The sequence below is a fragment of the Boeremia exigua genome (assembly GCF_020726555.1).
Source record: "Boeremia exigua strain MPI-SDFR-AT-0100 chromosome Unknown C7974scaffold_4, whole genome shotgun sequence".
NCBI lineage: Eukaryota > Fungi > Ascomycota > Dothideomycetes > Pleosporales > Didymellaceae > Boeremia > Boeremia exigua.
The window spans coordinates 525,363-549,053 of NW_025763521.1; the positions used below are offsets into that span (position 1 = coordinate 525,363).

General features: G+C 53.8%; 10 protein-coding genes across 10 annotated transcripts; 3 read left to right on the top strand and 7 right to left on the bottom strand.

Annotated features, from left to right (window-relative positions):
• Window positions 1-204: 204 nt before the first annotated feature.
• Window positions 205-2,526, bottom strand: C7974DRAFT_143780 (Prenylcysteine lyase-domain-containing protein). Its single transcript, XM_046135655.1, has 3 exons — window positions 2,270-2,526; window positions 1,647-2,217; window positions 205-1,598 (listed from the first exon to the last, which is right to left on the bottom strand). The coding sequence occupies exons 1-3, from the start codon at window positions 2,364-2,366 to the stop codon at window positions 476-478; spliced, it is 1,791 nt and encodes a 596-aa protein (XP_045998793.1). The 5' UTR covers window positions 2,367-2,526; the 3' UTR covers window positions 205-475.
• A 46-nt stretch (window positions 2,527-2,572) lies between these two features.
• On the bottom strand, window positions 2,573-5,353 carry C7974DRAFT_389763 (flavin reductase like domain-containing protein). The gene is made up of 2 exons (XM_046141402.1): window positions 5,204-5,353; window positions 2,573-5,155 (listed from the first exon to the last, which is right to left on the bottom strand). Exons 1-2 carry the CDS (start codon window positions 5,268-5,270, stop codon window positions 2,919-2,921), a joined length of 2,304 nt encoding a protein of 767 aa, XP_045998794.1. The 5' UTR covers window positions 5,271-5,353; the 3' UTR covers window positions 2,573-2,918.
• Window positions 5,354-6,138, top strand: C7974DRAFT_389766 (uncharacterized protein). The gene is made up of 2 exons (XM_046141403.1): window positions 5,354-5,822; window positions 5,887-6,138. The coding sequence occupies exons 1-2, from the start codon at window positions 5,484-5,486 to the stop codon at window positions 5,992-5,994; spliced, it is 447 nt and encodes a 148-aa protein (XP_045998795.1). The 5' UTR covers window positions 5,354-5,483; the 3' UTR covers window positions 5,995-6,138.
• Window positions 6,139-6,326: 188 nt separating this feature from the next.
• Window positions 6,327-9,015, bottom strand: C7974DRAFT_143775 (heterokaryon incompatibility protein-domain-containing protein). The gene is made up of 2 exons (XM_046135654.1): window positions 8,219-9,015; window positions 6,327-8,170 (listed from the first exon to the last, which is right to left on the bottom strand). Exons 1-2 carry the CDS (start codon window positions 8,934-8,936, stop codon window positions 6,525-6,527), a joined length of 2,364 nt encoding a protein of 787 aa, XP_045998796.1. The 5' UTR covers window positions 8,937-9,015; the 3' UTR covers window positions 6,327-6,524.
• C7974DRAFT_143787 (RecQ mediated genome instability protein Rmi1) lies at window positions 8,965-9,841 on the bottom strand. Its single transcript, XM_046135656.1, has one exon. The coding sequence runs from the start codon at window positions 9,782-9,784 to the stop codon at window positions 9,095-9,097; it is 690 nt and encodes a 229-aa protein (XP_045998797.1). The 5' UTR covers window positions 9,785-9,841; the 3' UTR covers window positions 8,965-9,094.
• Window positions 9,842-9,925: 84 nt separating this feature from the next.
• On the top strand, window positions 9,926-10,956 carry C7974DRAFT_143831 (Vps51/Vps67-domain-containing protein). The gene is made up of 2 exons (XM_046135657.1): window positions 9,926-10,330; window positions 10,378-10,956. Exons 1-2 carry the CDS (start codon window positions 10,003-10,005, stop codon window positions 10,851-10,853), a joined length of 804 nt encoding a protein of 267 aa, XP_045998798.1. The 5' UTR covers window positions 9,926-10,002; the 3' UTR covers window positions 10,854-10,956.
• A 406-nt stretch (window positions 10,957-11,362) lies between these two features.
• C7974DRAFT_143838 (extracellular exo-polygalacturonase-like protein) lies at window positions 11,363-12,973 on the top strand. Its single transcript, XM_046135658.1, has 3 exons — window positions 11,363-11,436; window positions 11,489-12,297; window positions 12,358-12,973. Exons 2-3 carry the CDS (start codon window positions 11,559-11,561, stop codon window positions 12,948-12,950), a joined length of 1,332 nt encoding a protein of 443 aa, XP_045998799.1. The 5' UTR covers window positions 11,363-11,436; window positions 11,489-11,558; the 3' UTR covers window positions 12,951-12,973.
• Window positions 12,974-12,996: 23 nt separating this feature from the next.
• On the bottom strand, window positions 12,997-15,914 carry C7974DRAFT_355225 (uncharacterized protein; the record flags this gene model as incomplete). Its single annotated transcript, XM_046139568.1, has 1 exon — window positions 12,997-15,914. The coding sequence occupies exon 1, from the start codon at window positions 15,751-15,753 to the stop codon at window positions 12,997-12,999; it is 2,757 nt and encodes a 918-aa protein (XP_045998800.1). The 5' UTR covers window positions 15,754-15,914.
• A 131-nt stretch (window positions 15,915-16,045) lies between these two features.
• On the bottom strand, window positions 16,046-19,471 carry C7974DRAFT_355230 (uncharacterized protein). The gene is made up of 3 exons (XM_046139569.1): window positions 18,870-19,471; window positions 16,859-18,802; window positions 16,046-16,810 (listed from the first exon to the last, which is right to left on the bottom strand). Exons 1-3 carry the CDS (start codon window positions 19,158-19,160, stop codon window positions 16,280-16,282), a joined length of 2,766 nt encoding a protein of 921 aa, XP_045998801.1. The 5' UTR covers window positions 19,161-19,471; the 3' UTR covers window positions 16,046-16,279.
• On the bottom strand, window positions 19,472-23,483 carry C7974DRAFT_389775 (dna repair protein-like protein rad18). The gene is made up of 5 exons (XM_046141405.1): window positions 23,195-23,483; window positions 21,431-23,142; window positions 21,289-21,382; window positions 20,976-21,235; window positions 19,472-20,929 (listed from the first exon to the last, which is right to left on the bottom strand). Exons 1-5 carry the CDS (start codon window positions 23,270-23,272, stop codon window positions 19,666-19,668), a joined length of 3,408 nt encoding a protein of 1,135 aa, XP_045998802.1. The 5' UTR covers window positions 23,273-23,483; the 3' UTR covers window positions 19,472-19,665.
• Between the last annotated feature and the right edge of the window lie 208 nt (window positions 23,484-23,691).

Genomic DNA, 23,691 nt, shown 5'->3' on the forward strand with positions numbered 1-23,691 from the left:
GAGCTGGCCAGTGCTATGAAGTCAGGAATAAATGACTCAGATTCGGGAAAGGTCGCTTGATGTACTCTTCGAGCGGTATCGGGCAGACTCGGGGTGACCGAATGTGAAGTGAAGGGCTGCGATATTTCGCGACGCGGATGGCGAACAGCGCGTTCGCGGCCACAACCGCACGACCGCCATGATTTCGACGAAAAACATGCTCAGTAGATGAACGCATACTCCAGCAGGTGGAAAGAGGGGTCGAAGAAGACAGAGCGTGGCGAGTGATTGGCAGAGCAGATATCAATGACAAGACAGGGAAGGAAGGACCGGCGCTCGACTCCCAGGTTTGCCACTCGCATGCCAACAAAGCAGTCGCTCCGTCCCTCGCACAAATAGAACTTGCACGCGATACGTCCAACAGCAAACTCGCCAAACACATAACGAGCAGAGGATATAGTCGATCGAAACAACATAAATCTAAACGAGCGTCCATCTAAAGCTCAGACTGCTCGCCTTTTAACTCTGCCAACCTCAGCTGATTCCTCTTCTTCAGCACTCTCAGCGTATTCTTCCTCTCCTTCTCGGACATAGCCTCCCAATTCGCAATCCTACTCAGACTCCCGTCCTTGTTCACGACAAGCGGCCCGAGATGATCCAGCGTCACGCCCTCACCGCCGACTTCGAGTTGCGGTGCCTCTGAGTCGGACTCTGGTGGTGGTAGCAGAGGCACTTGGGGAGTGTGCTCAGCGTATTTTGGGGTATCTGCGCTCTTCTCCGCGGCCCATTTGTCTGCAATCAGGCGCGCGACGTTTTTACCGCTGAGGGCGCTGGTTTCCATGGTGCTGATGAAGCTCTCGATGCCGCTGGTGTACCACAGGGCTCCGTCGTTGCCGTCGAGCCTGATTTCTTCGAAGGTGACGCGGGGGTATTCTCGAGGGTACGAGTGCCACACTTTGCGGTGCACCCAGCTCACAGCACCATTTACGTCTTCTCCCTCTGCCTCACTCTCTGACACGCTGTGACCCAGGAAGTGTGTCAAAGATGTGGATGTGATAGGCTCGACGGAGAAGATCTTGTAGATGAATTCCTGGCGTGGGGGTGTAGCACGTCGGTTGAGCGAGGTGTAGTGCATAGATATGCTGTAGAAGCCTGGACTACCTGGGTTGCCATCACCGGGCTTCTCAGAGACGGGAAGAGTGGTGAGGACATATTGTGGTACAGCTTCGTTGGGACCGAGATTGAATGCTGAGGGGTCGAGCTTGAATGGCGAGGCGAAGAGTGTGACGTGCAGCTTCACGTACGGAATCGCATCGGGCGTATGCTCTAATTCAGAAGAAATAGTGAGGTTCGTGAACTGCAGAGGTGCTGCCAGAACGATCTCGTCGAAGGTAGACGAAGTGTCGTTGGCGGAGAGACGGTATGTACCATCGTCCTGCTTCGAGATCTGCGAGACTTGCGTGTTGAGGTGCGTTGTGATTGCAGACGACGACTTCAACATGCTGGCGAAGATGCGCCAGTTGCCGCCATCAATCGCCATTGCGCCGCTTGTAGCCATGCACACCATGGTCTCCAGGCCATGTATGTAGGCGAGATTAGACGCATAGTTGACTCTCGTACTGTACTGGTTAGCATATCAGAACCACACGTTACATCGTTGTACCCACCTTGCCTGAATAACTTCATGTGCAAAAGCGTCCCCAATCCCATTGGCCTTGAGATACTGCTCCCCGGTGACACCTGTAATCTCCAGTAACCCCTGCGCCTCCAGAGTCTCACCCAAACTCTTCCACGGAAACACAGGCTCCTCGTACATGCCCAAGAACTTGCCAACCACACTCTTCATCAGCCTGTTTGTCTTCAACGGCGCGAGTCCATACCGCCACAGCAGCTTCGCCTTGTCCCACCAGCCATCCTCCTCCGTTGTAACCAGCACGAACTGCGTGCCGTCCCATATCCCCAAATCAGGCAATTCGAGTCTTGTAGCAAGGCTATCTTCTTGCGAGGCAGTAGAGAGATTGAAGTCGCGCGTCGCGTTGACGAGGATGTGGTTCACATCGACAAAGATGGAACCGCCGAGCTCGATAGGTACGGATGGATCGGACCAAGCATCGACGGTGGTAGTGCGGCCGCCGACGTAGGAAGAGCGCTCGAAGACGGTGACGTCGAGTGGTGTTGAGGACAATGCGGCGTATTGGGCGAGGTGGTAGGCTGCTGAGGAGCCGCCAGCACCGGCGCCTGGGGGTCGTTAGGACTGTGCAAGTCGCTTATGTGTCAGAGACTCCAGTACCTATTATTGCGACACGCTTCGTTGGTGGTGGTGCATGGCTGCTGCTGAGCGCAACGGCGCCGGGCAACAACGGGATGACGTGTGATAACCGCACCATCACGGTGTTCGCAGGCTATGGGCTTTTATGGTGGATTTTGTAAGACTCTCAGATTCAGAGAGACAGAGCCAGAACACTCAGGTGATACCAAGATTCATTGTGGTAGGAGAGATGGCGTGTTGCGGAAGCGCGGGGAATAGAGCTGACAATGCGCACGAGCTCAAGCCTGAAAGCAGCCTTCTAACAGGAGGCTCAGAACATAAAGTCGCTGTTGACATTTGGAACAAAGACACGTAAGTTCCCCAAATTCGATGTTTTTGTTAACGATAGCCACGTTAGAGGACCTTGTGAGAGCGAGTCTACGTAGGTGTTCTAATACGAAACGCGTGCTCACGTGGTGCTGTACGCTGTCATGAGAGTCTAACAGGGGCCTTTTATCAAGGCTTGAGCCAGGAGCCACTCTCCTGGGTATGCAATTCATATCGTACCGTGACCCCATGGAGACACTTTGAAAAGTCTGCGCTGCCTATCTTACAGTATTATCTTGAATCAGTTCTACCCTCTATTTTCTCCCTCGCTGAGCCGAAGCAACGCTGCTGACAGCGACTGAACTCATGTGCCAAAGTCTCGTATGGGCACTGTCTCCGCCCGATACTGCGACAACGCGGCATCCAGATCATCAGCTGACGAGCGCTCGAGCGCCTGTTCTGGCGTCACTGTGGCCGACTTTTGAGTGACATCAAATCCAAAGCGGTCCTTCAGGAACGAAGCGATGGCTTGATTCTCCTCGTCTGTACCGTTCCCATAGTGTTGAGTGAGTGCCTTCGCCAAGAGCGTATCGAACAAGTTGCTCTCATCAATGGTTCTCGGTGTCTCAGTAAGTGGTGTGGAGATGGTAGTGCGGCCGCTCAGACCCACGGCAGCGAGTACGTCCCTTCTGGGCCAGGTAATGGCGCGCATCGGGAACTTTTGTACGAATTGCTCGAAGCGTGATTGAAGGTCGGTCCAAGTCACGTTCCTGGCGAAATACCACCGAACCATGTGTTCGAATCTGGATCTCAGCTGCAAAGACGATTCGGAGATGGAAGTGAGATAGCGGAGCTTGCTTATGACAAAGTCGGCATTTAATCCAATGATGAGAGGATGGACTCCGACTTGGCGCAAAATGTTGTCTGTAGCTTCGAAATTGCGCATGCGATGGTCATCGTGGGTGCCTTTTATCATGTACTCGACCAAGCGACGTATGACCACTTGAGCTTCTTCTGTAGTGATCTCGCCTGCAATGTCGTGTTTCCATTCTGTGTTGAACGATGGGCACGTTTCGACGGTCAGACGAGTAAGACTCGCTCTGAAGGGTTCGAAGTCTTTAGGTCGCAGCTTGTGGCTATTGAAATAAACCACGAGGTTTGTATTTAACATCCCGGCCTTCAGACGGGAGATTTCGTCTCGAATGAAATGCTCAACCACTTCCATTGCGACAAGATTTCCGCCGGACTTCTCCTTCACGATAGATGATGTTGGCGGCTCGAACGGAGGAAGCAAATCTTTTGCTCGGAGAGGGCTCGTTAAATCACTGGGTAGAACGGAAGCGCTGTTGTGGACGCTCAGGAAGCCGAGCAGATTGAAATAGCTAACTTCGAGGAATCGTTGGTCTGTCTCGACGACTTGCGTTACGCGTTGACGCAACTTTGCCAGTTGGGCGGACGAGAGAGTGCCATAAAATTCAGGTAACACCTCCTGAGCAGCTGGGCTCCCCAGACCATGATGGATATAGGCCTGATTGACAAGCGCTGTCAGATTGATGCCAAGCGATCTTGAGAGCTGCTTTGTCTCAGATTGCAGATGTTCGATGACACGCTTATGAGCCACGCGACGATGAAGCGGCAGTCCTTCGATATACAGTCTCAAGCGTTTTGCATACTCATGTCGCTCCCTATCTCCGGGAACCACAGGCCAATCGTAAGCGATCGATAGCTCGTGAGCTCGGCTCATGGCCGACTTGATTTTCTTCTCTGACGGGCTGGGTGAATTCGGCGGTGTGATGGTCTGCTGTGTGGTAGCGGGCTGATGTGTCCCAACCATCCCCTTGGGTTCGATTCTTCTGTACGCACCATCGACATAAGCGATGGTCGGCTCCCGCAGTTTGCTGCATTCCAGGTTGGTGATCCGGGCGACAAGAATGACATGATCGCCAACGGGGAGTTCATGGGTCAACGTACATTCGGCCGCAGCGCGGACGGTAGGCTCCCGGATCTGGGGCGCCAAGGAGGCTGTAGCAGTCGCGTTGGCCTCGGGTGATGGAATATCGATATGTAGCTGCCGCAGTCGTTCTTTGTAGGCTTCGGGGTGATTGCCATTGCAGAAGCGCTCAATAACGCCGAGACTGGACTTTTGCGCATCCATCCAGTGTACACGGAAACAGCCATGGGCGTTTCGGATGGCAGTCAGGGCCTGCGAGGGCTCTTTGATATTGAAGGAGATGGTTGGCGGGTCGAGAGTGACAGTACTCAGCGAGGAGACGACTATGCCCATGGGCACGTCCATGCGGGTCTCAGGATCGACGTGCGCAACAGTAATGACAGCGACCGAGGCGGGCACCTTGCGCATGAGGCGACGGACCTCTTCTTTCAGCTCCGCAGAGCCAACTGCTTGTGCAGGGGCCCCGACCGAGGCTTGACTGTCCCCTTGTGTAGCAGCACTCGTCCCCAATTCTGGTGTGAAGCCATTTGTAGATTGTTCTTCCTCTCTTAGACAGCGGGTCGCGTGGTATGATCGCACGTTCCCAAAGGCTGCAGAACGCCTTGACAGAGGGCCACTTTGTGACGAGAAGGTGCATGGACTAGCGCGTTCTGGCGAGGGTTAGCAAGAGTGGTGCATGTGAAGGGCGGTTGGCGCACGTGTATGGCGGCTCCACCTGTAGAAGGCCGCAAAGAAGCGCGAGCCTGGGCGCTGAGCGAGCGCCATTGTGCCAATGTGTTAGAGAAGCTTCAACGACAGCATTCCGTTACCGACAGATAGAGAGTACACAAGGGACCGCCAGTGGGTGCAGCAGCGGATGACGATGCGCTCTCCGCGGCAGCAACCGCGCTACTGAGAAAAAGCCGCCAACGACACTCCCGAACTCCGCATTCACATCGCCAACCCTCGACTTGACCCTCTCGTCCCAACACCACAGCAATGGCCGCCCCGATACCCTCGCCCAGCGCTCTTCGCGTCCTCCGCGCCTCTGTCGCGCCTTATACTCGCCAGTCCCAGCAAGTGCGCCACGCGACACTTCTGCGCCGACCCAAGCGACCCTACACCTTCACACAGCTCATCCAGCTCTCGGACGGCTCTGCCTTCACCCTGCGCACCACAAACCCCCAGCCCGTCTTGAAGAGCGCAAAAGACATTAGAAACAATGCGCTCTGGAACCCTAGCAGCCGGAAGCTGCTGACCGTGGAGGAAGACGATGCCGGCAAACTGGCCTCATTCAGAGCGAAGTTTGGCACAGGGTGGGACAGCGAGGGCGACAAGGTGCGTTATGATTCTCAGGCAGACAGAATACAGAGTTCGCAGGCATTTGGCTGACACAGAGCAGAGCAAGAAGGGCGACAGCTTGCTAGACATCATTGGTGGAGCTGTGAAGCAGCCAGATGCGCCGAAAACACCGACACCAGCAGGAAAGCCCGCGCCGAAGAAGAAATAGGTGTGATGGTAGGGTCGACGAGCACAGACCGAGAATGGAGGTGCGTGTACAGCATGTCATATTATTGTACAGTATGAGTTGGGATATCAGGAGAGCAGAATATAGGACGAAGACCGAACGAGCAAATGATACCATTTACATATATGAACAACGACATGGGCTTCAAATTGTGCACCAGTAGTCCGGATCATCAGCATTGTGTCAACAGCACCACCAGAACTCACTCAGCTCACAGATATCCTGCTCCCGTTTGACCGTGTCGACACCCCCTGCCCTCTTCTCATTATCTCAACCATCTTCCCTCCTCGATATGTGGCTCTTTCGCAATTTGAAATGTTGTGAGGTCGGAGCCTGCGACTTTGACCTTTGTCCTCTCCATGCCTCCATAAGTCTTCGAAGGCGCTACTCGCTCGTCCTCAGGGTCTTTGCTTGTATATGAGCAATCTTAGGGATTTTAGATTGAGACTTCAGGCGTCCAAGGAAACTTCTACGCGCGCAGTAGGATCACTGGCCTGAGTCGATAACGTTTTCTATATGACCCGAATTGTATGGTTGCCATCCTCATACCGCAAACATGGCAGGCTCATCTTTGCCTCTTCATTCAAGCTCTGCATTAGCGCCTGAACGTTGTCTTCGTAGGGGGATTTAGCCAGTCCTATGCGCTCATAATGTCCCTCCTCGAAGTTAACAAGTCGCAGTAATATGAAACAGTAGTAGTGTAGAAAGTCGGGCGTGTCCCGCTCGTCCGACGGCAGAGCAGCTAAAATGCAAAAATGCTGCGCAGCTGCACTTTGTCGCAAGATGACGTCTACATCCAACGACGAATCGTCAAGCCGTGCTCCGTTTCTAGGGGATCGCTTGTCATCGTCATCATCAATAGACAGGAACAACGTTTCAGAAACCTTGGACTGCTTCAGAAGTACTGGCCGCAGAGCCCCTTTCAAGTCCAGCCATCCACCGTTGATTTGTCCCGTCTCGTCACCCGTCGCATACTCAATATGAATGTCCACGACCTCGATGTATGGAGTGCGAACATGTACATCAGCATAGAAGATTCTCCCATCAATCGAAGCCCAGGACCAGCTCGGAGCGCGGTAAACAGGCGAGCGACTTACATTCTCGCTGGCTTCCCAGAGGAGTTGACGATTGAGATCTTTGCGCCACATGCCAGCCACGTACTCGTCGAGCACGTGAGATCTGATCATCTTGGCAATTCCTGATATCGCAACAAGCTTATCACCGGGAAAGGTGAGAGATGTATAAGAGTACGTATGAATCAACCGCTGCCACAAGCGGTACCACGAAGCCTTGTCCTTTTCGAGGAAAGCATTGTTAACCTTGACGGAGACACCGAAGAAGTTGTTGTAGAAACTGCGGTCTAGTCCAGCCTGATGTTGTTCACAGGCAGTGTGATGGCGACATTCCCAGAACAGTTGGTCGCGGCAAAAATGTAATACACGTGGCGCCAGAAACCTCTCCTGGAAGACCCATCCACGTTTGTTTAAAGAACATTCTACTAAAGACATGTAGAATAGATATTCGTTCGTGAGCAAGCACTTCTGTGGAGTATTCTCAGCCGTATACTCCGCAATCAAACATACGTCGACTTCCGTGCTACATAATGCGCGAGGGTCGCGATCTCGGAAAAGGCCCTGTAGACTATCCTGGGCATCAGACGCGGAGAGGTTGCAATGCGAATTCGAATAGACCAAATGCATCTGACTAGCTTCGAATGCCCAATCAGAGACATCGTCTTGCATGATGCAGAGTGAGTCAATCCACAGGTATCGAATCTGCAGTCCCTTGGAAAAAGTCATAGCCTCGCGGAACGTTCTTGGAAGCTTGTCGATCTGAATTCCGCGAGCAAGGTTTTCCAAGTTGTGGTGTTTCAGCTGTAAGAATTCAGCATCACCCCATCGGTGGCTAAGTGTGGTGTAGTGTCCCTTTGGACTGTGTGATGCCGTGGAAATCAGTCGCACTTCGCTAAGGTCCTCCTGGTTTAGATCGCCTAGATCCAAGAGGCGAGTGGGATACCATTGGGTATCTCGCGTCTCCATTTTGCACGAGAGATGGCCACTGGAACAATCATGTATCCATTGCTGTGCAACTCGCAGCGACTCACACGATGCAGTGTTCTTAGATATGACTTGACTTGCCGCAACAGCGGCCCATTCGCCTAAGGGGAGTTAGCACTGCTTTATCGCTAACAAATATCCGCACGAACCATTTTGTGGTTTGAGGCTGAAGGTGCAAATGCTTCGAAGAGGCGGAACAGAGTCAAATACGTGGAGAAATAAGATCTCTGGACTGCCATTAACAACAGCAAGCGTATGGAACTGAGGTAGACTTGAATTAACGGGTCTCATATGTTTCGACGCGCTTGCTGGCTGTATAGACATTGAGTGTTCAACCTGCCAACATATTTGACATCCAGTACGTGCTGCTGCTTGAAGATCAGAGAGGCTAACATGGTGACCGTACAAGGCGTGCCGCCCCCCTGTGTTTGTGACTGTAAAACTGCTGTTGTCACTCGAGGATGCCGATTGACTGTCAGTAGAAGTTGGACGATCCGGGACTTCTCCGATGTCTGTTTGACCATCACCTATCGTGGTGTCACCCATCAGGGAAGTGCTGTTTTCAGTCTCAGCGATACAACTGATCGCGTGTTCGCTATCAAAAGCGTCCTCGGCATCCTGAGATGTTTGCTTTGCATCAAAAATGTCTTGCTGGACGGCTTCCTCCTCTATCGTGGCCGCATAGTTGCCAGTGTCATTGTCGTTGGTGGTAACTTCATAGTCATCGTCTTCTTTATCGGCATCGTCACCGACACTGCTGACTGACTTTCTGTAGAAATTACTTTCTTCCATAGTGTACCATGTCCGGCTGGTTTCGATCAGGTTTCGGCAATCCTTAAGGACCCCCGAACAAACGTCGCAAATCATGTCGGCGCGAGTTTGAACGGCGAAGGCGCAAGACGAAAAGGTGACGCATAAAGATCAGGTGAGTTTGTAGAGCGTTAACGTAAATGCCCAATGTGCGACCAAGGCTAGTACTGATGTTGGAATGTTGACACCTGCAGAGAAGCCAAGGCTGCTGCAGTTCACCCCGCATGCTCACCACCAGCGTTGGCCGCCTGAATTAATCTGTCTTTGCGCCCATCTTTCCACGCTTTGTCCAGCGTCTCAAGCTTTCCACCCAGTACTTGCACATTGCCTGGTTCGAGCATGACCACTGCTCTTCGCACTTCAATGTTTCGTAACAAGAGCTTTAGACCCATGCTCATGTTCGTGTTGAGCCCTTCAATACCTCGAAGATCCAATGCATAGATTTGAAGTCCTTTCGCGTCCTGTAATAGTAGTTTGAACGGGCCCTTGCTATGAGCAGGTGCAACAGACTGGTCGGAGCCATCGTTTTCTGGCTCAATCAATCGAATAATTTCGCGGCCTTTGGTCGTTTCCCCACGTTCTCTAGATTCGATCGCTTCGACTTGTGACCAGCGTGACTGGCCAATGTCTTCAACGTCGAGCACTTGACAGACGATTGGACCTGCAAGGAAGCGCGCCTGAACTGTACCACGCAGCACGTCTTCTGGTAACACCGAGGCTGCGGGTTGATCGAGTGAAGTAGTGATGTCAGTTGCTAGCAGACGAAAGAGGCATGTCTGCTTCAGTGCAGCAAGTGCAGTGTTTGGGCGTGTGGTTGCGAGGAAGCTTTGCAGCCAGCCTGACTTGGGGTGGAGGCTTTTCGCCGTGAGATGCTGCATCAGCTCTGTTGCAATATTATTTGCCATTTCAGCGACCGTCTGATCTTCATTCGTGGGGTTTAGTGACGTTTTGACATCAGAACGAAGTCGAGGTTATCAAAAGACGCGTCGCGTGCATGACGTGGGGAGCTCTTGCCAACTGGCCTTGGCATCCGTCGCAGTACCAAGCTTCGACATAACACCTCGCCTCTTAAGATATACATGAACAAGCAAACGCCTCGGGAAGCTGCTAAGAAAAGCCGAAAATGTCGACTATAGCTTCGCCGCGTGCGAGTTCATCCATACGCAGCCCTTCATCCACCCGCAATTCGTTCGATAGCTCCACAAGACCTCCGCCAAATGCGCGCCGCAATCGCACCGCGTTACGAGACTATTATGGGATAAAGAACGCCCAGAAAGAGACCGATGCCAGAATATCCGAAGAGTCGACAAGGAACGGGCTAGGGCCAGAGGAAGATGAAACCTTGACAGAGCTGGATGGTGCCGATTTCAATGCGGAGGCCTTTGTGGACAGCCTGCTTGCAAAAGAGGGTTTGAAAGGGGTGCTGAAGGTGGAGGCAGATCTTGTGTCACGTACGCTGCATTATCAAAACAGGGCTACACTAGCTGATCATAACTAGAGATCCGGAATCTCGACAGCGACAGGAAGTCACTCGTCTACGACAACTACTCCAAGCTGCTATCTGCAACTAGTACGATCCGCCGCATGCGCGGGAACATGGACCCTCTAGCTCCTACCACTCACACACTCGGCCCTGCCATTGCACACATCGCCGAAACCGCCACCTCACTATCATCTTCTATGCAAGGTCTTCAGAGCAAGCCCAAGGGCCTCGGCATCGATATACACATTCAGGGGGAGCCAAAGGAAGAGGAGGAGGCAGCCAGAAAGCGGAGACAGCAAGAGACTGTTCGATGGGTGTTGGGTACGCCCAGGCGTCTGCGCGATTTGGTTGATCAAGAGCAGGAAGAGGAGGCCGAGAAGGAATGGGAGGAGGTCAGCAAGATTCTCGAGAAGTGGAAACACGTCGCTGGCGCCGAAGAACTCAAAGCAGCCTGTGAGAGCATTCTGAACGAAAATGCCGAATCAGATTGAGCTTGAAGCTGTCGTATACTGATCCGCACGTCTGGCAGGACATGTGCAGTCGCGACACAACTCCGCAGAAGAGGAACAAGCCTGAAAATGCCAGCATAAGTGTACCGAGGAACCACCTTCGGCGATTCTACAGTTGCACCCCGTAAACCTACGGCGGAGGACCGACCTAGTGCGATTGGTGGAATAATGGAACCGGAATGCTACAATGTGTCCGACCGCTCTGACAGCTCTCCACCTCCGGATAACAGTTCGCCTTACACGTCTTGTTGGTGGGATTCCCTGCCGATGCCGCGAGGTACCTAACTTTGTTGCGGACGATTGCATGCTGTGGAGGCTGGGTTGGCCAGGTATATCTGCTTCCTGATAGGTCCACCACAACACCAGCCTTCCGCACGGCTGCTCACATGACGGCCTCCTCACCTCCAGCACTTGGCAACTACCCCACGGCTCCCACTTAGCCCGATTACCGAAAGCTCGCTAGCTAATTGTGGGGTATTCTGGGGAAGCTTGCATCGGAAAGCTTTTCCAATGCTTAAGCTAAGCTCGAATAGCCTCAACCATGAAGGAATCAAAAGTGGGAACGGTGGGTTCGAGAAGATACGCGAGTCGCAGACAGTAGAATTGACATATATAAGGTGCTTCGAGTGCGTTGTAATAATAAGAGAAAGATAGACGGTCAAGCATCTGCCTTCACATTCTTCCAGCATGCCGCGTCTTACAACCAAATCGCTCGCTGCTCTTTTGCTGCTTGCTCCTGTAGCATCATCAGTATCAGTAGCCGAGAACTTTCTCGAGACACTCCGCACACCCCGTCCGTTCCACGCCCTATCCTCACCACCCCGGAACAGGACCTGTGTCGCAGAATCCCACAACGACCTCAAAACCGACGATGCAGAAAACATCCTCCAAGCAGTCCATGACTGCAACAACGGCGGCCACGTCATCTTCGCCGACAAGCAAACCTACACCATCGCCTCGCCGCTGAACCTCACAGGGCTCTCGCACGTCGACCTCGACATCCAGGGCACCCTCTCCTTCCCCTCCGACAACCTCACCTACTGGCAAGCCAACTCCTTCGACCTGCAGTACCAGAACGCGACGTCCTTCTTCCTGCTCGGCGGCGCAGACATCAACGTCTTCGGCGCCGGCACCGTGCAAGGCAACGGCCAGGCGTGGTGGGACGAGTACACGGGCAACAAGAAACTCAAGCGGCCGGTGCTGTTCGCGATCGCGGGCCTGACGGGCGGCAGCGTGAGCGGGATCAAGCTGCGCAACTCGCCGTTCTGGCATAATATTGTCATGGACTCCAGCGACGTCGTGTACTCCGGGCTCGACCTGTTTTCGACCAGCAACAACGGGAATTTCGAGAAGAACACGGATGGCTGGGATATCTACCGCAGCGAGCGCATTACGATTGAGAACTCGACGATTACGAACGGCGATGGTGCGTCCCCTCCCCTTACCTTCTTCTTGTGTAGACCACGTGACTAACACAACCCAACAGACTGCGTCTCCTTCAAGCCCAACAGCACCTCCATCCTAGTGCAGAACCTGCGCTGCAACGGCACACACGGCATCTCCGTCGGCTCGCTGGGCCAATACCCGGCGCGAATCGACTACGTAGAAGACATCCTAGTGCGCAACATCAGCATGTTCAACTCGAGCGAGGGCGCGCGCATCAAAGTGTGGCCGGACGCGTACTCTGAGAAATCTGCGTCCCTGACGGGCGGCGGCGGCCGCGGCCTCGTCCGCAACGTGACCTACGACGGCATGTACCTGGACAACGTCGACTACGGGCTCACGATCACGCAGTGCTATGGCCAGGACGACGAGGAGGAGTGCTTCAAGCACCCGAGCAAGCTGAACATCACGGATGTGACGTTTAAGAATATCAGGGGCAGGACGAATCGCGTGTTCAGTCCGATTGTGGGGCATTTGGTGTGCTCGTCGCCGCACACGTGCTCGGGGATTCTGGCGGAGAATGTGGATCTGCGGACGATCAACGGGAGTAACCTGGTGACGTGCAGGAACGTGGATGAGAGCACGTTGGGTGGGCTGAACTGCACGGACTGGAGCAAGGGGTATAACCCTGCATAGATAGCCTGCATGGCCGTCACTGTAGATTAGGTCGTGGCTAAACGCTTTACTTCTTCACGCCCCACACGTCTCCTCCGAAACTAACCACTTTGCCCTCGCCCTCCATCTCGCGCAACAACCCGCTAATCTCTTCTGCGCCAAAGGGGAAACCTCCCGCCATCATCATCCGCATCATCATCAGGATCCTAGCAACGGGCATATTGCCCTGCGCCGTCAACATGCCGCTGATGAACGCACTATACACATCCTTCTTCTCGTTTAGCAGATCTTCTTGACTTCGGACGGCAGTGGGTTGCTGTGCCGCTTCCACAGCAGCCAGCTCCGCCGCCGCTGCTGCAGCATCCTCATCTGCCTTTGACTTCTTGTCGGACTTGGGCAGGGTCTCGATGATGGCAAAAGTATCTGAGGCGGTCTCGCGGAGCACGGATTTGCCGACCCAGAAGGCAGCAGCTTGCCGTACAAGCGACTCGTCCATGTCGAGCATTTCTTCCAGCTGACTGACGTTCCGGCTAATGCCCTCGCCATTCTTTGTGTGCTTCGCTGCAATGTGCTCCTCGTCGGCTTGCGGCTGGAAGGCGTGCACGATGCTGACCTGCCAGGGTGTTAAGTTGTCGAAGTCTTCCGTCCGATCGGCGAAAGTGAGTGTTATGCTGCCGCTGCCCAAGGCGTTCATCCAGTGCAGCTTGCGCATGCCCTTTATACGGGAGAAGTTAGTGCCATACTGGTCTTGCAAATCTGAGATTTCGGCAGGGACGCGAAATTCATCGTCTCGTAACAGAGGCCAGAAGAAGGAGGACAGGATTTGTGCGTTGAGGGCTGGGGCTGGGGGTGCGGCCACGGGCGCGGGCGAAGAGGGCGCAGGCTGCGCATTTGCTCGTGTTGAACGACGGGTCCCCGGCGTACGCGGGTGTCGACCTCCGTATGGAGTCCTGGGCTGTCCAGGAGCGAAGCGGCCTTGTGCAGGTCGTGAGCTGGCCATAGCAGCATGTATGGAGGCATTGATGCGCTTCGACTCTAGCACGTCGCGGAGCATGACCTCGCAAGCTTGCAGGTTGTTATCGCCAAGGCGCATCTTGATGAGTTCGAGAAGGCGAATCTCTTGTTCGTACTCTGGATCTTGACAACGGAGGAGGTGGTCGCCAAGAATGTTCTTCAGTTCGTTGATGAAGTCTTCGCGGTCCCATAGCGTCAGCAAAAACCATATTACATCCTCTACTTTCGACTTTTTGTAGTCTGGGGATGCGTCCTGTGGTAGTGGCTGCCAACTCATATCATTCCAGTTCAACTCTTCGTCGGCGTCTTGACCCAGGTTTGAAAGCGGCTTGGCCATCTCACTGGCAATATCATGGGAGAGCTCGCTGTTGGCGGAGAACTTGCTGCCCGTTTCATCTTTCAAGTCGGTGAGTAGACTCGAGATGATGATCCTTGCTGTGTCTTCTCGCTCCTTCAGATACCTGCGTATCGGCCGTGCAACTCTCTCCAGCAGAACGCCCTTTGGCTCTAATTCGTGGAAGGCGCGGATAATTGAGATGTAGATATTAAGGATGTATGTAGTAGTTGCGCCAGAATGCAGCAGCCTCCTCGAGACTTGCTGTGAGAAGCTTGAGGTGAGATGCTGCTTCGCTCCGACAACCCTGAGGTAGTCCTTGATGTCTCGGATGGCGCCCAAACTCTTGTCCCAGTTGATTATGAAGTCAAATAGATTGTCGACGCGGACTCGGCCCAATCTGCCTAGCGCTATCTCCTGCCACGAGGTGATCTCTGTGGGCAGAATGGTGCTCTGCTCACACCGTAAGCACTCGAGCACCAGCTCAACTAATGGACAGAAGCCATCATGTATCCACATATTCAGCTGGGGCACTACCGATTTCCTTGAATACCAATCGACCTTCATGTAGTGGCTGTTGATGAATGAGTCGAGCAACTTGTTCATCGCTTGGGCGAAAGCTTTCTGTGCTTTCTCACCACCAAGCCCAACACGTTCCAGGCCCTGTAGGAGAGTGGTCATGCGTTGGCGAAATTCCGTTGTGTCTTCTGGCGCAGCACTCGGCTGAACGCCGTCCTGTCGCGTATAGATGCGGAACAGTCTGCACCCTGCATCGTAGAGAACGTAGCTCAACGTTTTCGAGAATCGCTGCGGAGCAATGCAATGGGCGAACAGCGCATGGAGATCTCTCTTGAACTTCGAGCTTGCATGCTCTGCCGCATTATCCTCGTTTCTTCTCGTCGGTCGGGTAGGTCGTCTCGTCTGGTTGGTGCCACTCTGCAAGAACGGCAATATATGCTCATTGAACGGTTCGAGGTACACGTTCTGCACTTGCTCCAGCACCATCTGGCTCTCACCAAGCAGGTCCCAGCTCCGCGCAATCTTCACCTCGTCCTTCCACAGCTCTTCTAGCCCCGGTTGAACGTGATTCGCAAAGTGAAGTCTGCATTCGTTTGTATACCACTCCACCAGCCCCTCCTCGCCGTTCTTCGCCTCGTCCACGACCTTGCCGTCCCCGATGAGCAAGTACACCAACGCATCCTCAACTTCTCTCGTGCGGTGAAGTATTCGCGGTACGGCAGGTACAGCCTTGTCCAAGCTTAGAAACCTAGTCGCGCAGCTCCAAGCTATCGTTCGTTTGACGCCTTTGTGTGTTGTGTTATCGTGGAGCTCGGTCTGTCGTGGGATGTATGGGCTGCCGAAGGATGCGCCTGGTACTGTGACGCCCAGATCTGGTGTCGCAACGGGTGCTGGTATTGTGTGCGAGAGCGAAAGAACGGGGAAGACGGAGGAGAAGACTAGAGTCTGGTGGTCCATGTTGGGTTGCAGATGAGGTGCGGACCCCCGCCTCAAGAGTTGTGATTATGAGCTTCTAGTAAAGGCAGAGTGTCATCTTCGCGGGCTGCGTCAATACGTGTCAAGGGAGTTATCGTTACTATTCGTCTGTCGTGAAGTCGTTGTGGAGGATGTGGGGAAGCTGCGCTGTGTTTGCGTGTTTGTTAGTCGCGGTTGCTAGTGGTGAAGGCAACGCGCCTATCGATACGCGAAAGCACGTGGGACTCTTTGGTCAAGCTGGAGGTTGTGGGCGAGCTCCAGCCGCAGAAACAATAAGTAGCAATCAATGCATTAGACTTTGGCTTATTGCTAAAGTCATCCACGTGGGATCTAGATTTACAATCGCTCATCAAAACCATAAGGAAACCAACCAAAACCAGAGACCCCAAGGAGGGATGCCTCAACCTGTGCGCCAATACCACGCCTTCCGTGTCGCTCCATGTCCCGAAATGCAGTACATCAAGAACTGCTCATGTGCATCAAAACGTCCCGTGAAACTGTTTTCCACTTAGGGCCTCAGCACTCCATGCCTTCTCCTGAAGGCCTCCACTCTTTCCTCGTAAAAAAGGATCTCTCGCACCCTGAGCTTTGGTCCTCTATGCTCCTCATACAGAAGTGACTCATCATCGCTTTCCTGTTCATGGCCCCCGTCACTGCCTTCGCTCTCTGTCTCCTCTCCAGCGTGACCCATGCCGCCGTCATCGTCATCATCGTCATCGTCTTCAATAACTTCGCTCTCATCATCGCTAATGATTACAGGGTCGTGGCCAATGTAGCCATGTGCGCCGGCACCAGCCTCTCCACTCATACTGTCACTTCGTAAATCATAATTCGTCGGTCGGTTTTCCAAGATTTCAAAACACTTGTGTGTGAGTCCCATGTAGCAGAGCTCGATCTCTGGGCGCAAGTGGACAATGTCAAGGATTTGATAGGCAAGCTCGCGTGGATCAATGTTGTTGCCATGTGCATGGTCGGCGATGAAAGGGATGTATAGGGAACGGATGTGCGGGATGAAAGGCAAGCGCTGAAGGAAGTGGTGCTAAAGATCTGTTAGCTTCAGGATTGAGATCATGAAAATGCTACTCACCCAGTCTTTATAGTCGATCGAGACCGCCAGCTCTCTAAGACTGCTCATTCTTCCGCTGGTGATGAATGTTAAGATCTCTCTGTTCATCATCCATCGTCGCCATCTTGAACTCGCTGTCGTGTGTCCCTCTGGTCCTTTCTCACTACTGTCGATCATCAACTTCTTGAGGCTTGCCTTATGGCGCCGCATGGGACCGCGGTATATGGCGTCCACTGTCACCGTCGACGAATATGATCGGCCTTCCTGCAAGAAGAGTACCTCAAGACTATTAGGCGCCAAGGTTTCCTTGAGAAACGAGATGAGCGATGGTGAAACAGTGTTGGTATGAATCCGCTTCAAATTCAGCTGGTAGTCAGAACGAAGCGTATAGGATGCTTTGTAGGCCTTCGACGAAGATGGCGATCCAGAATAGCTGGCGCGGGGTGTGTAGGTCCGACGGAGAACCTTCCACAACTGCTCGTGGTTGCTGCAATGGAGAAGAGTCAACGTCGAGAGAATTGACCAGTCGAATGCCCTTCTCAGCACAGACACAGAGAGCGGTATGCGTTCAAGCTCCAGAACCTCTAGCTTCAGCTTCCCATTTAAAAGCTCCTCTTGCGACTCGTCTTGCTCATCTGTGCGATCTCCAGCTTTCGGCCGCTCCGAGAGATTAACTTTTCTTGCCGGCGTCGTGGGTGAGCTTGCTGTCGGGGTCGCTGGTTCTGCACTAGCTGGCATTTGCTCGTTGTACAGACTGATACCCTCTGTGATGGTCGAGCCTTCCATTGGATTTCCGAAGTGATCGACGTCTTGCTCAGAGTCCCTGTCCTGTATTGGGATCGACGCTGTTGAGGAGAGAGAGTTTGACACTGTCGGCTTCAGAGGCGTTGTTTCTGTCCGGCCCTGCACTCCAGTGGCACTGGGTTTCCGAGGCGATTCTTCAGAATGGCGCATATTGTGGATGCGACCTACCAGCACGCCAAGTACACCTCCTAATCTCTTCTCGCCAATAGAGCTTGATGCCGTTGTCGCGGCATTGTAGTCGATCTGTTGAAGCCCATCGCCATCCCAAACGGTCACCCAGTCTCGTTGCTGTGCATGCGGAGCAATACCGACACGAAGCTCGCGCAACTTCTTCTGGGATCTCGCAATAAGGATGCTCATCTCGTCCAGATAGGGGAGCTCGTCAACGTCCAACACGCTCAGGCTTTTCAACGCAGGAATGACGGAGAAGGTAGGATGCTCGACGCGCTCTAACGCTGAAACGCTGCTTGCAGGGAATGGTTGAGGCACAATGACTGGTGGTGGAACAGAGCCAGGACCGCTTGGGTGTGTGGTATTTGGAGGCGCTGGAAGATTTGCATTGTTGAGTATCATGGGGGGCGCGGGTGGAGGCACGGGTGCATCGATTGTATTGTCGTGCCAACGAATCCATAGACGCTCCAGACGGCAGTCCTCCCCATCGTTCCGGCCTGCAAGGCTTGACAGCGCGAGCCACACGTCTCGCAGCACGCCGGTGGGCATGTCCCACACGAACGTCTCGAGGTTGATCATGCGTGCGATGGCGAGAGCCACCAGTGTCCCCAGCATCTTGCCGCTCTCTTTTGTGATGACGTACTCCTGTACCCACGCTTGTGGGCCGTTACCAAGGGAGAACTTCTTGGTGAACTGGCCATAGTAGTTGCCGAAGCGGCGGCGCGGGACGGGGTACGGCGTGGTGGGTTTGGCCGTCGGGGCGTGGGCGGCGTGCTCGCGGTAGCGTTGGCTCTGGTGGGGGAAGCACTCGTCGCCCATGACCAGGGTCGCGAGGCCGTAGGTGAGGGCGTCGACGCCGGAGCGCGGCTCCATGTGCGTGCTCTCGTCGGGCCAGACAATGTCGAAGCGCGAGTAGATGCACGGGATGGTGAGGCGGTGGAGGGCCGAGTGGCAGAGCGAGAGCGACGTGAGGTCGTTTGTGTGCGGCAGCTGTTGGATCACGGTCAGCTTGTCGGCGGCGGGCGGCGCGCGACGCGTGCAGCCAGGCCCAACGCACCTGGTGTATGATCTCCTTCAGGACGTCGACGGGCAGGTCCAGCAGTCGCAGCGGCCCTTTGGCTGCCTTCTCTTTGCCCTTGGGCGCCTGCAGCGCCAGCTCCCCGGCGGATGATGCGCCGACGGCGCTGGGCACGGCACGGTGGCTCGGCCAGGCATCGTCGGGGTTGCGCGGTGTCGCGGTCGGGTGCGCGTCGCCCGGCGAGGACGAGAGCGACTGCGCCGTGTCCTCGTCAAAGGCCAGCGGCGACGAGGTCCGGGGCGAGCCCGGGGTCGAGTGCGGAGAAGCCATGTCGTCGTCGCGCTGGGATCATGTCATGGGCGGCAGCGAGTGGAGCGCCCTCATCGGAGGAAGGGGCCAGGCGAGAGGCTCCTCGGCGGCGGCGGAGCTCGTGCGTGGTGCGAAGGAGTGATGTTGAGCTTCGTTGGCAGTCGTCGTGGTGACCAATGGTTCTGGTCTCCGCTTGGCCGCGGCGCTGCGCGCATTGGTTACGAGTCTCGGTGCAACGCCCTTTCTACAACCGTCAGCTGAGCGCTGCCATTCGGACCACGCATCACAGGGGGCCGCAGCGCCGACGAATGTCATCGCCTTTTAGTGCAGACGTGGTACCAAATGTTGTATTGTCACCAAAGAGCACTCTTGCTACTAGACGCGCGCATCATCTGCGTCATAATGCTCCATGTCAGACACCTATGCTATTTCCAGCGCCCCCATGCAGATCCGGGCGCTCCAACGCCGTTGGGTATAATTAACGAAAACCACAAATAACTCCACACATGCCCTCCGTGCCGCCCTCCTACGCCTGGCCGAAGTTGAGCGCTGTCTGACCACGCTCAGGATCCGTCATGCGGTTGATCTTGACGTCCGAGTCTTGCTTGACGTTGTTCATCGACTGCGGCGTGATGAATATAAACTGTCTCCCAACAGAGCGTCGCGCGGCGGCGATGATCATGTTCATACTCCTGTCACGGTTGACGCTGTCCATGAAGACATCGAACTCGTCGAGGCAGCGAATCGGGGAACCCATGGCATCCCACAGCGACAGCAGGAGACAGACCGTCGAGAACGACTTCTCGCCGCCGGACAGTGTCTTGGTCTGCCGACCATCACCAGACTTCTCCGTACTATCCGGCTGCACGTTGATGTCGAGGGCTTGATTCCTGTGGTCAATTTTGAGTTGGCCACGGAACTTGCGTTCACTGAGCAGGTAGCTGAACATGACGCGAGCGCGCACAGATATTGCCGAGCGGAACTGTTTCCATCGAACTTGTCTGTGCTGTAGCGTCTTTATGAGCTGGTTCTTGATGTTCCTCATGAGTCTTTGCTCATCGTCCGCTTCTTTATACGCAGCAATCGCATCGTTAGCTTTTGCCAGGAGCTCGTGTTGTGACCCTCCCAGCTCTTTCTCGGCATCCTGACGGGTCTTGATGAGCTTTTGGCGCGACTCGATCAAGCCTTCGAATGTCTTGCCTGCGGGAACTGCAACACGGTCAGGTGCAACCGTCATGGCGTCGGCAATTCTTTTCTCGACCTCGGCCTGTTTGCTGACGCGTTCGTCAATCCACAACTTCTTGTTGTCCTCAACGGCTTTGATCGAATCTATTGCCTTGTTCTTCGCTTTCAAGGCATCTTCCCGTTTGCTCTGCATTGCCCTGACTCTTGCCTGAGCCTTGGTGAGTCTGAACTCCAGGTCTTTGACCTCTTTTTGAGCGTCGTCGAGCGCCTGCTTATTGGTGGCATTTTCGGCGCCCAACTCCATTTTCTGTTCAACCATGTCTTCGTACACTTCCTCGCATCGCTTTTGCTCATCTCTAGCGGTCCTTAGCTGGTCTTCGAGCACCTCGATGGCGGCAGCGTCTGGAGTTGCATCGCTCAATTCTGCTTCTAGGGCTTCCACGCGATCCTGGGCTGCTTGGTGACTGTGTTGCAGCTGCTTTCCGAGCCGCGAGTGGTTCGCTTCGGTAGCTTTCAATTTGTTGACCTTGTCGAGAAGTCTCTTAGACTCCTGCCGAGCAGCAGACGTTGCCTGTTTAGCGAGTTCAAGTTGCTGAGTCTCCTGTCTTTCCAACTGTTAGCACCATTTCCATATCTGATCAGTGGACGTACCGAATCTGAGTATCCTTGTCAACCTGCATGCGTAACTGCCCTCTATATTCGTCGATTGGGCTGTTGTTGTTGCCACCGCCTCCCGAGTAGTTGATTACTCGGCCACGCCTTTTGTCACCATTGAAGAAAGTGAAGCACATCTTCACGTTTGGAGGTGGACTTTCCATGAATCGTGCGCCTTCTCCAGCGTTCTCGATGAGCACAGTTTGCTCAATACCTTGATTGATGATGAACTGGTTCTTGACGAGATCATTATCAATCTGAAACGTCAGCTGAGGTTACTCTATTATACATCAGTCTGGTCATTGCGTACCTTGAGTGCCCTCATCCACGTCAGCAAAGACGAGTTGGGTTCGTGCCTGGATGTGTCGATAGGTTTTGTGCTGCCTATGAAGATCGGTGATTGCCTTTCAGGTCAGCAGCTGTAACTACACATGGAGCGGGTAGCCACTAACCATCCACATCGTCTCATCAACTCGGCCAAGATGGTTTGGTCCGGTTTACTTGTGACTGCGAAGGCATTCAATGCAGATCCGAACGACTTCTCAAGTATATAGGCCCAGTCTGCCTCTACAAGCTTAACATGGCGTCCCAGAGGGCCGATTACGTTCTTTGGATCTCTGAACCTGTTCTCACGTGCGATAGCATCGAGGAGACTGCGCAATTTATTGGGCTGTTGATACGCACTCTGCCACTGACGGTCGTTTCCTTGCAAATTACGGATAGTTGCACGGATGCGATCTTCATCCTTCAGAGCACGATCAAGCGCTTGGTCTGCGCCATCCTTCTCTTTCGTGGCAGCTCTCAGCTGATTCTGAGCCTCGGGTAGGCTTGTGCTATGTGTGGCGTACTGCTCCGCCTTTTGCTCACTGACCACTTTGGCTTCCTCGAGTTCGCGTTGCTTTTCAGCATAGATACCGTTGTCAGCCTCGGCTTGGCGTCGCCTGAGTTGTTCTATGTCATTATCGTATTGAGTGACCTGTTTTCTCTTCATTTTGATATCACTCTGCGCTTTCCTCTCGTCTGATTGCAGGTTAAGCATCTTCTGCTTCACGGCCTGAAATGTTTCATAACGTTCCCGCGCTGCTTGCTGCTTTGGCTCAACTTCATTTGTTGTTTCGGTGACGTCTTCTTGCGCGCCCGTTACGGCTGCATCCGCGCGGTCAAAAGAGACAGATGCCTCGTTTGCTTCAGCAGTTCGTTTCTCGATGAGAGTGTCTAGCTTTTCGAGCTCCGCCACCGCCTCCGCCAAATCCGCCTCCTCCTCTTCCACCTTTGCCCAGGCTGCCTGCCCTGCCAGCTCGTGCTCTCTCCTGCGCATCTGTTCAAGATTTCCTGCCTGTTTGGCCTTGGCCACCGAAGTATCCATTTCCTTGCGTTTACTGGCGAGTATCTCTTTGGTGATTTCCTCTCGACCGTTCATCGTCTCCAAGGAAGTCTCGATCTGTTGGTAGTCTCGATGAAGGGTCTCGAGTTGTGTGCCTGCCAAGAAAAATTTATATTTGTCTTTCGGAGTGGAATGATTGAGGAACTGCCTTGCCATATCCTGGGTGAGCACGTTCATTGGGTTGTCAATCTGCATGGAGAAAGCGTCCAGGATGTCTTCCAGCTCAGCTTTCTTTGTCGTGACGACCCTATCGTTTTCGTCTCTCAGCTTGAAGCCCGAAGTTCCGTTTGTGCTGAAATGTCGTTCGACAGATATCGATCTGCCGTATTCGTGCGGTTTGAAGGCCAACGCACCCTGATTCTTTATGCGCACACGCACGCTGCTGTGAGACTCTCCTTCTTTGATCAAGCTCTTGAGGTTCTGCGCACGATTGGTAGCGGTTGCCTTGCCACCGAGACAAATCTGCAGAGCTGTAAGGACTGCACTCTTGCCACTGCCATTGTGGCCAATGATGAAGTTGATCAGAGGCCCCAAGGTGATGACCAGGTTGACGTGACACATAAAGTTGACGCATTTAATCTCCTCGATAATTCCGCACTCAGCAGGTACATTCTGTTGATTCCGCGTAGTCCCAAAATCTTTCTGAACTTGTTGTGTTGCGTGCATCATCATGTCGTTCTCGCGGGTAGTGTCTCGCTCATCTTCATCGCTCGCGTTCGACTCTTCGTCGCTCGTAGATCGCTCGTTATAATCTGGTAGAGACTGACGTGATCGTTTGTTCTGTGCTCGTCAACTACTTGCGCCAATACGTTTCTTACAGTGATGAACGTACGCGACCACTATCCCCAACTCCACCCAATGGGTCTATGCTGAGCGCGCGGGGCCGCTTTGCAGACATGACCGCAGCCATTTTGTGAGTCGTAGATCCTGTGTCTCGACGTAGCGGACGTTCCGTAGGCGGAGAGGTAAGTTATGGGTGAGGTGAAGCACATTAAACGCGTTGATAGCGCCCCACTAGAAAGCACGCTAGGCTGAGGTCAAATGGACGACACTTAGTATCTGCAACACGTTCAAGAGCTCAGTGCTTATTTCGTTGAAGCGGGATCGACTCTGGTCCCCTTTTGCTGATCGTTGAGCGTTTCTGCGTCACAAAAAGAACGACACTGCTCAGGCATGACGTTATTGTCACATTGGCAGCTTTGACGCGTATTCACGTGATTTCGAAAACGCGCCTTCACGCTGGTAAAGATGATTGACTAACTCCTTCTACGAATGCATATAATCTAAAGAAGAGCGCAGAGCTCTGGGTATAGAATTGAGTGGTAGTAA

Excerpts from the sequence above, each read along its gene's own strand:
- C7974DRAFT_389766 (XM_046141403.1), top strand. The coding sequence starts at position 5,484 with ATGGCCGCCCCGATACCCTCGCCCAGCGCTCTTCGCGTCCTCCGCGCC. Across the intron at positions 5,823-5,886 it reads GGGACAGCGAGGGCGACAAG|AGCAAGAAGGGCGACAGCTT; the intron begins GTGCGTTATGAT and ends GACACAGAGCAG.
- C7974DRAFT_143831 (XM_046135657.1), top strand. The coding sequence starts at position 10,003 with ATGTCGACTATAGCTTCGCCGCGTGCGAGTTCATCCATACGCAGCCCT. Across the intron at positions 10,331-10,377 it reads GGAGGCAGATCTTGTGTCAC|AGATCCGGAATCTCGACAGC; the intron begins GTACGCTGCATT and ends GATCATAACTAG.
- C7974DRAFT_143775 (XM_046135654.1), bottom strand. The coding sequence starts at position 8,936 with ATGATTTGCGACGTTTGTTCGGGGGTCCTTAAGGATTGCCGAAACCTG. Across the intron at positions 8,171-8,218 it reads CAGCCTCAAACCACAAAATG|GCGAATGGGCCGCTGTTGCG; the intron begins GTTCGTGCGGAT and ends AACTCCCCTTAG.
- C7974DRAFT_143787 (XM_046135656.1), bottom strand. The coding sequence starts at position 9,784 with ATGGCAAATAATATTGCAACAGAGCTGATGCAGCATCTCACGGCGAAA.
- C7974DRAFT_389775 (XM_046141405.1), bottom strand. The coding sequence starts at position 23,272 with ATGGCTGCGGTCATGTCTGCAAAGCGGCCCCGCGCGCTCAGCATAGAC. Across the intron at positions 23,143-23,194 it reads GAGTTGGGGATAGTGGTCGC|AACAAACGATCACGTCAGTC; the intron begins GTACGTTCATCA and ends TGACGAGCACAG. Across the intron at positions 21,236-21,288 it reads CGTGGATGAGGGCACTCAAG|ATTGATAATGATCTCGTCAA; the intron begins GTACGCAATGAC and ends CTGACGTTTCAG.
- C7974DRAFT_389763 (XM_046141402.1), bottom strand. The coding sequence starts at position 5,270 with ATGGCGCTCGCTCAGCGCCCAGGCTCGCGCTTCTTTGCGGCCTTCTAC. Across the intron at positions 5,156-5,203 it reads CAGGTGGAGCCGCCATACAC|AACGCGCTAGTCCATGCACC; the intron begins GTGCGCCAACCG and ends AACCCTCGCCAG.
- C7974DRAFT_143780 (XM_046135655.1), bottom strand. The coding sequence starts at position 2,366 with ATGGTGCGGTTATCACACGTCATCCCGTTGTTGCCCGGCGCCGTTGCG. Across the intron at positions 2,218-2,269 it reads GAAGCGTGTCGCAATAATAG|GCGCCGGTGCTGGCGGCTCC; the intron begins GTACTGGAGTCT and ends AACGACCCCCAG. Across the intron at positions 1,599-1,646 it reads CATGAAGTTATTCAGGCAAG|TACGAGAGTCAACTATGCGT; the intron begins GTGGGTACAACG and ends TAACCAGTACAG.
- C7974DRAFT_355230 (XM_046139569.1), bottom strand. The coding sequence starts at position 19,160 with ATGGCTTCTCCGCACTCGACCCCGGGCTCGCCCCGGACCTCGTCGCCG. Across the intron at positions 18,803-18,869 it reads TGAAGGAGATCATACACCAG|CTGCCGCACACAAACGACCT; the intron begins GTGCGTTGGGCC and ends GTGATCCAACAG. Across the intron at positions 16,811-16,858 it reads CGATCGACTATAAAGACTGG|CACCACTTCCTTCAGCGCTT; the intron begins GTGAGTAGCATT and ends ACAGATCTTTAG.
- C7974DRAFT_143838 (XM_046135658.1), top strand. The coding sequence starts at position 11,559 with ATGCCGCGTCTTACAACCAAATCGCTCGCTGCTCTTTTGCTGCTTGCT. Across the intron at positions 12,298-12,357 it reads GACGATTACGAACGGCGATG|ACTGCGTCTCCTTCAAGCCC; the intron begins GTGCGTCCCCTC and ends ACAACCCAACAG.